This window comes from Podarcis liolepis (assembly GCF_965112155.1).
Source record: "Podarcis liolepis genome assembly, chromosome: 12".
NCBI lineage: Eukaryota > Metazoa > Chordata > Lepidosauria > Squamata > Lacertidae > Podarcis > Podarcis liolepis.
Window position 1 is genome coordinate 1,094,997 of NC_139563.1, and position 7,710 is coordinate 1,102,706.

The following is a 7,710-nucleotide window of genomic DNA, read 5'->3' on the forward strand; positions in this document are numbered from 1 at the left end:
TCTGCTTAAAAGCCTCCAAGGAAGGAGAACCCACCTCCTTCTGAGGCTGTCTGCCCCATGGTCAAACAGCTCTTGTGGGGGGGTGAGAGGGGGGCATTGGACATGAATTGAAGCCCCTTCCCAGGCCTCCAACCTTGGCTGGGCTAAATGGGGCCACCATCTCCAATTGCCGGAAGCAGGCCTTCCGACTAGGGTGGCCCTGTTCTGTTCTCTGCTCCTTTCTCTTCTGAGCCTATAGTAATAATAATAATAATAATTTATTATTTATACCCTGCCCATCTGGCTGGGCTTTCCCAGCCACTCTGGGCGGCTCCCAACCAAATATTAAAAACACAATACAGCATCAAACATTAAAAACTTCTCTAAACAGGGCAGCCTTCAAATGTCTTCTACAAGTCAGATAGTTGTTTATTTCTTTGACATCTGACGGGAGGGAGCCACCACCTAGAAGGCCCTCTGCCTGGTTCCCTGTAACTTGGCTTCTTGCAGTGAGGGAACCACCAGAAGGCCCTCGGTGCTGGACCTCAGTGTCCGGGTAGAATGATGGGGGTGGAGACGCTCCTTCAGGTATACAGGACCGAAGCCATTTAGGGCTTTCAAGGTCAGCACCAACACTTTGGCTTGTGCTTGGAAACGTACTGGGAGCCAATGAAGGGCTCCCTTGCAGGAGAAGCTCTTTTACCTTGGATTGGGGGTGGGTGGGGGGCACTGCAGCTTCTGGTGGGGGGGACTAGGGTTTGCTTTGAGGGCCACCCACCTCCTGACACCCAGCCACTCCCCCCCCCTTTATGGTTTCAGATCTTTGACTGCCCGCGGCTAAAGTTTTCCGAAATCCCGCAGAGGCTGACGAACTTGTTGCTGCCGCCAGATCCTATTGTCATCAACCACATCATCAGGTCAGGCGGCCCCATCTTGTCCTCCAGCGGGGAGAAGCGTAAACTTGGAAGGGGTCCCAAGGGTCATTTAGTCCAACCCCCTGCAATTCTGGTGGGACGGCAGTTGGTGACTTGTGGCCTGGACTTCTGGGATGCTTGGGTGGGGTGGGGGTGAAGCCCTGCCTCCCCTCCTCCTGGGGTGCAGTAACTCCTTCAGGGGCCGTGGGCAGGACTCAGATTCCATGGTGCCCCTTGTGGGCCTTCTCAGCGAGCACAACGTGGAGGAAGGGTCCCGACTCTGCAAGGAGGAGATGTGGCTCATGGATTGCTTACCCCTCAAGAGGTCTATATCAGTTCAGCAGGCAGGGGGAGGAGTGTGTGGGGTCCAGGGAGAGGACGCTGAGGGCCAGATGAAGGCCAACTCCCTGTGACCATCCTGGCCGGAGGCTCTTTTTGTGCTCATTGAGAAGTAGCGGCAGTGCTGTGACCCCAAAGCCACAAGGAGCTGCATGCAGAAGGCCTCTGGGGCTGGCAGAGCCCCAAACCTCTGCCAGTGAGGGTAGACCATTCTGCACCAGTCAGAAAAGTAGGTGGTGGTGGTTGTTATTCACTTATACACCGCCTATCTGGACAGGCCTCCCCAATCACTCTGGGCAGCTCCCAACAGAATATTAAAAACACAATAAAGCACCAAACATTAAAAACTTCCCTAAACAGGGCTGCCTTCAGATGTCTTCTAAAAGTCAGGTAGTTGTTTATTTCCTTGACATCTGATGGGAGGGCGTTCCACATGGCGTGTGCCACTACCAAGAAGACCCTCTGCCTGGTTTCCTGCAACCTCACTTCTTGTAGGGACGGAACCACCAGGAGGCCATTGGAGCTGGACCTCAGTGTCCAGGCAGAACGATGGGGGGGGGGAGATGCTCCTTCAGATCTACTGGGCCTTTGCGGCCGTTTAGGGCTTTCAAGGTCAGCACCAACACTTGGAATTGTGCTCGGAAATGTACTAGGAGCCAATGTAGATCTCTCAGAACCGGTGTTATGTGGTCTCGGCGGCCGCCCCCAGTCACCAGTCTAGCTGCCACATTCTGGATTAGTTGTAGTTTCCGGGTCACCTTCAAAGGTAGCCCCACGTAGAGCGCATTGCAGTAGTCCAAGCGGGAGATAACCAGAGCATGCACCACTCTGGTGAGACAGTCTGTGGGCAGGGAGGGTCTCAGCCTGTGCACCAGGCTACAAGGTGCTTCCTTCTGGGAGCATCTCCTCACCTTGGCCCTGGCTCCCCTCCTAGTGTGGACCCCAATGACCAGAAGAAGACCGCCTGCTATGACATTGACGTGGAAGTGGAGGACCCCTTGAAGGGGCAGATGAGCAGCTTCCTCCTCTCGACAGCAAACCAGCAGGAGATCACAGCCCTGGACAACAAGGTGCTTAGGGTTCGGGGCGGGGTGTGTGTGGGGGGAGAAGAGGCAGACTGGGGGCCTGGGTTGCTGGGCAAGTGGTAGGGGAACTTAAGTTAAGAGGCTCAGGGGCTTTCTGTTTGGAGGAACTATGGCCAGCTACAGCCGAGGGGATCAGTACCACGGGGCATTGTAGAACTGTAGGTGTGGAAGGGACCCAAGGGTCATCTAGTCTGACCCCCTTCCATCGCAGATAAATCACAGGATGGCTTTACAGGCGTGTGTCTGCAGTCTGGTGTGAAGACTGACGGGCTCCCTTTGGGGACTGGGTGCAAATCCTTGCTCCCACGAGGAGAAACGAGCCTCTTGTTTTCCTTCCCTGCTCAGATTCACGAGACAATCGAGTCCATCAACCAGCTGAAGATACAGAGGGATTTTATGCTCAGCTTCTCCAAAGACCCCAAAGGGTACATCCAAGATCTCCTCCGATCCCAGAGCAGGGATCTCAAGGTGGGTCTATTAGGGGGGTCCTAAGTGCACAAAGGGGCAGATGGGGCTCCTGCAATGGGGTCTTATTGGGAGGGTGAGAAGACCGTGTCTGTGGCTGTTTTTACATGTTAAAATACCTCAAAGTCATTGCAAAAGGATCCCACGGGGGCCTTGCTCCCAGTGCCTGTTCAGAAGGATGGATTGGAACCTATGGCTCACTAGCCAGCAAAATGGCAGTATAGAGCGGAGTCTAAAAGGTCTGGCGGCAGAGCGTAGCCATGGGGGCCAGGAGCCATCAATAGCTGCCTCCTCCTCCAGCCCTCTTGAAAAGCTGTCCAAGTTCGTGGACACCACTGCATCCAGTGGGAGGGAGTTCCACAGTCTGCACTGTATGAAGAAGGACTTCTTTTCCCCTGCCCTGAACCTCCAAGCAATTGGCTTTGTTGGATGTCCACAAGTTCCAGAGTTAGGAGAGAGGGAGGAAAACTCCCTCGCTTGTTGTTTTCTCCATGCCACGCACAATCTCATCAGCACCTATCACGTTGGTGCTAGTCAGGCAATGGCAATGCCTTTGTTGGGACCAGTCCAAATGCCCCGTGATGGACTTCTCCAACTCACCCGGGGGGGGGGGAGGCTTCCAGTACATGCTGTCTGCAAACTGCCCTTTGTGCAGAACGCGGCAGAAGGCCTAGAGCTGGTGGGGCTACTCTGACGCCACGTTGTCCCCTCTGCCTGGCAGGTGATGACCGACGTGGTGGGGAATCCTGAGGAGGAGCGGAGGGCAGAGTTTTACCACGAGCCATGGTCCCAGGAGGCCGTGAGCAGGTACTTCTACTGCAAGGTAAGAGAATAAAATTTATTATTTATACCACGCCCATCTGGTGGGGTTTCCCCAGCTACTCTGGGCGGCTTCCAACAGACTATTAAAATACAATGGTCTGTTAAACATTAAAAGCTTCCCTAAAGAGGGCTGCCTTCAGATGTCTTCTAAAAGTCTAGTAGTTGTTCTTCTCTTTGACTTCTGGTGGGAGGGCTTTCCACAGGGCGGGTGCCACTACCGAGAAGGCCCTCTGCCTGGTTCCCTGTAGCTTTGCTTCTCGCAATGAGGGAAACACAAGAAGGCTCTCGGAGCTGGACCTCAGTGTCCGGGTAGAACGATGGAGGTGGAGATGCTCCTTCAGGTATACTGGACCGAGGCCGTTTAGGGCTTTAAAGGTCAGCACCAACACTTTGAATTGTGATCGGAAATGTACTGGGAGCCAATGTAAGACTTTCAAGACCGGTGTTATGTGGTCTCGGCGGCCGCTCCCAGTCACCAGTCTAGCTGCCACATTCTGGATTAGTTGTAGTTTCCAGGTCACCTTCAAAAGTAGCCCCACACATTGCAGTAGTCCAAGCGGGAGATAACCAGAGCATGTACCACTCTAGCGAGACACTCCATGGGCAAGGAGGGTCTCATCCTGCATACCAGGTGGAGCTGATAAACAGCCGCCCTGGACACAGAATCGACCTGCACCTCCATGGACAGCTGTAATTAATTAATTTTTATAATGAAATGTTTTTAGAATGTTGGATTATTTGATGGTTGTTAACCGCCCTGAGCCCGGCTTCGGCTGGGGAGGGCAGGATATAAATAAAAATTTATTATTATTATTATTATTATTATTATTATTATTATTATTATTATTATTATTTCCAGAATGACTCCCAGGCTGCACAGCTGGTCCTTCAGGGACACAGTTACCCCATTCAGGGCCAGGGAGTCCTCCACATCAGCCCGCCTCCTGTCCCCCAAAACAGTACAAAAACAGAGGACAAAGTTGGAGGCAGGCTGAGCTGGGCTGGGAGGGCGAAGCCCCTTCCATCACCCCCCAACTCTCTCCTTTTGCCCTTTCAGATCCAGCAGCGTCGTCAGGAGTTGGAGCAGTCTCTGGGGGTGCGTAATACCTAAGCGGGGGTCCCCGGCCTGGCTGGCCGGCCCCTGAGCCAGCGGACTGACCCGTGTCCCCGCGTCGCCCTCCATCCCACAGAGGGTGGGCTTTCTTCACGACTGGCCAAGGGGTCAGGTCTGACTCGCACCACCACCAGCGCCACCAGTCTCTGGCCACCTTTTGAGTGTGTTTTGCCCCACCGACCTCCTCCTCTTCCTCCTCCTGCGGCTGCTGAGACCCTCCCAGGCCGGAAGGTGGCGAGGTCTCCCCTCACGTTGCTCACGCCGATCATCGGATGCTGGAGAATGAAGGACACCCCAAGCACACAGGGCCCCTCCTGGACTAAGACTTGGAAGGGGAGGAGGAGCCCAGTGGATTGGTCAGATGCTCCTAAATCTCTCTCTGTGTGTTTCCTCCCTCCCTCCCTCCCTCCCTCCCTCCCTCCCTCCAGGGGTGCCAACTTGAACAAAATATTGGGGGACCCAACTAAGCCCCACCTCACATAATTGATCACAAGTCATGGCACATGCACACTATTTGAAGAGCAATGCCCATTAACCTTGGGGGGCCGTGGCCCCCTCAAATTTTTTATTGGGGCCCCAAAGGGACCTTGGCCCCTAGGAGTCGGCTCCAATGCCTGCCTGCCTCCCTCCTTCCCTCCTTTCCTTCCTTCCTTCCTTCCTTCCTTCCTTCCTTCCTTCCTTCCTCCCTTCCTCCCTTCCTCCCTTCCTCCCTTCCTTCCTTCCGTTCTTTCTCTCTCTCTCTCTCATGGTTCCCTTCAGGCGTTCTGCCTTCATGCCCCTTTGCAAGGCCATTTATGGCCACATGAGCAGCAAATCCCCCCCCCCCTTCACTGGACAGATGGAGGCTGCAGAGAGACCTGGGTCTGGGGGCTGCAGTGCTCACCTGGTTTGCTCTGGAGTGGAGCTCCTTGCAAACCTGCCTGTCTCCAGGCTGCCAGCTGTGTCGCCCGTGCTCCCTCCCTGCCCCTTCCTCTGCCAAGGCCAAAGAGGCCACAGACCCCCCTCTGTCGACAAGCCCTGTCCCACCGCCCTGACTTTCCTATCTATCTCTGCAGGAGTGTGGGGTGTGGTGGGCACTGCCAGTTCCCAACAGAGCCCCCCCACCATTGAGATGGAGATGGAAGACCTGCCCCCTGGCCAGCCCCACAGGCTGTCTGTGTTCCTGTCTGCCCTCTGGCAGGCTGAGACCCAAGGCAGCCGCTGAAGAGGGTCTTGCTCTCTGCCTCTTCCTGCTGTCCGAGGGACCCCTTAGAGGGTGTGAGGAGGAGCCCTGCGGTGGCAAAAGGCTCCCCTTCTCATGAGAACAGGATGCTGGGCTGTAGCCCAATGGCCTGATCCTGCAGGCTCTCCTTATGTTCTCATGCTCCTCGCTAGCCAGGCCTCTGGCGGATTTAATCAAAGCCAAAAGGGACAGAGAGAGAGAGAGAGATTTAGCCAAAGGTGGTGGACTCTCCTCCCTCAGAGGTCTTTAAACAGAGGTTGGACGGCCATCTGTCAGGAATCCATTAGCTGCAATTCCTGCCTTGTGGGGGTTGGTCTAGATGCCCGCTTGGGGTCCCTTCCAACCCTGTGATTCAGTGATAAGAGGCCAAATCCTGGGTTCCGCTTTGCTCTGCCCCTCTGCACTGCACTTGCAAACTCCTGGTGCCAAACTTCTGGGGGACTTTGGCAGGGGGCTGCCAGGGCCACACACCCCCCCCCAGACCATGCAAGGATTATTCTTCTCCTGCCAGCACAGCAGGAGCCACTTTCAGACGGAGACCACGCCTGGCTCTTGTCTGCAGCAGCTGCCCCTCTGTATTGGCGTCCCCCAAATGCAACAGCCCAGCCTATCTTGGCGTCCCCCATTTCATCGCTCTGTGGGCTTCTCAAGTTTCCAGCCTGTCTAGGCTGGGGCATTTTATTTTGGGCTTGAGCCCCTGCCCAGACGCTCTGGGGTCTGCCAAGGTGGGTGTGTTGTGGTTGGTGAGGGGCCCTGGGAGTCTCGGCTGGTGCCAGTCCTGGCTTGGTCCTGATCCTGCCCTTTTGCCAGGATGTGCCTGCTCCAAGCAAACCTGCCGGGACCGACCCTCACCTGCCATGTGCTGAGCCCAGTGTCCAAATGCCCCCGACCCCCCAGTCTGGCCACCATGGGCTCTCCTTCCTTGGGGGTCTTTAAACAGACGTTGGGCGGCAGTCTGTCGAAGATGCTTTGGTTGTGGTGCCTGCATCTCATGGGGTTGGGCTAGATGACTTTCGGGGTCCCTACAAGGAACACGTAGTGATTCCCAGGCTGAGGGGGGAGCAGGGGCTCATTCTCTGCAGAAGAGACAAAAGGGGTGCTGTCCTGTGGAGTGGGGGGCGCAAAGGCAGAGGTGCCTGAGTGCTGCATGCCTGCCCCCCCTTGCTTTTTCATGCCAGCCCCACTTCAGAGGGGGCAGCCAGATGACAAGGCAGCTGCTCTTTCTGGGGTGCAGGTGTGTGTTTTTTCCTATTTTCACCACGGCTCTATTGTTCTCCCCTTCCTGCGTCTTGTTTTCACACGTCCTCCTTTGGGGCACCCACAAACCCTCCCTTGCACCCAGGTCCACCTGGTCACCCATCTTTGGGGGTGGGGGGGTGGAGAGTGCGACCCAAACTCCCCCCTCCCTCCTCTCCCCTCCTCCTCTTCCTCCATGGCTGCCGTGTCTTTGTCGTTCGGTGCTGAGTGACTCGTAGAGAAGCTTTTAAATAATAAAGATTTTGTTCCTTTGTATCTACTGCGCATGATTTGTGGGTTTGAGCACCGGCGTCTCAGAGAGAGAACTGCAGCCTTTGCAAGAACCATTTTGGTTCATCAAGTCGGATGGAAATGGGATGGAGGCAAGTGCAAAATTCTCTGCTTAGGCGACAAGAGGGAACAAAACGGGCAAAGGTCTCCTGCATTGCAGGGGGTTGGACTGGATGACCTTTGGGGTCCCTTGGGGTGCTAGGATTCTGTGAGGTACGATGGAGTGGTGCCAATGCTTTATTT

At 55.3% G+C, this 7,710-nt stretch overlaps 1 protein-coding gene across 6 annotated transcripts in view; it reads left to right on the forward strand.

Annotated features, from left to right (window-relative positions):
• Positions 1-7,452, forward strand: part of SMARCD3 (SWI/SNF related BAF chromatin remodeling complex subunit D3) — a 46,879-nt gene extending 39,427 nt beyond the window's left edge. For all 6 annotated transcript variants that reach the window (XM_083467003.1, XM_083467004.1, XM_083467008.1 and 3 more), the window contains 5 exons: positions 799-896; positions 2,167-2,302; positions 2,663-2,785; positions 3,504-3,605; positions 4,662-7,452. In XM_083467003.1, coding sequence (XP_083323129.1) covers positions 799-896; positions 2,167-2,302; positions 2,663-2,785; positions 3,504-3,605; positions 4,662-4,715 — 513 coding nt within the window. In that variant the 3' untranslated portion in view covers positions 4,716-7,452. The remainder of the gene's footprint in view (positions 1-798; positions 897-2,166; positions 2,303-2,662; positions 2,786-3,503; positions 3,606-4,661) is intronic.
• Positions 7,453-7,710: the final 258 nt, after the last annotated feature.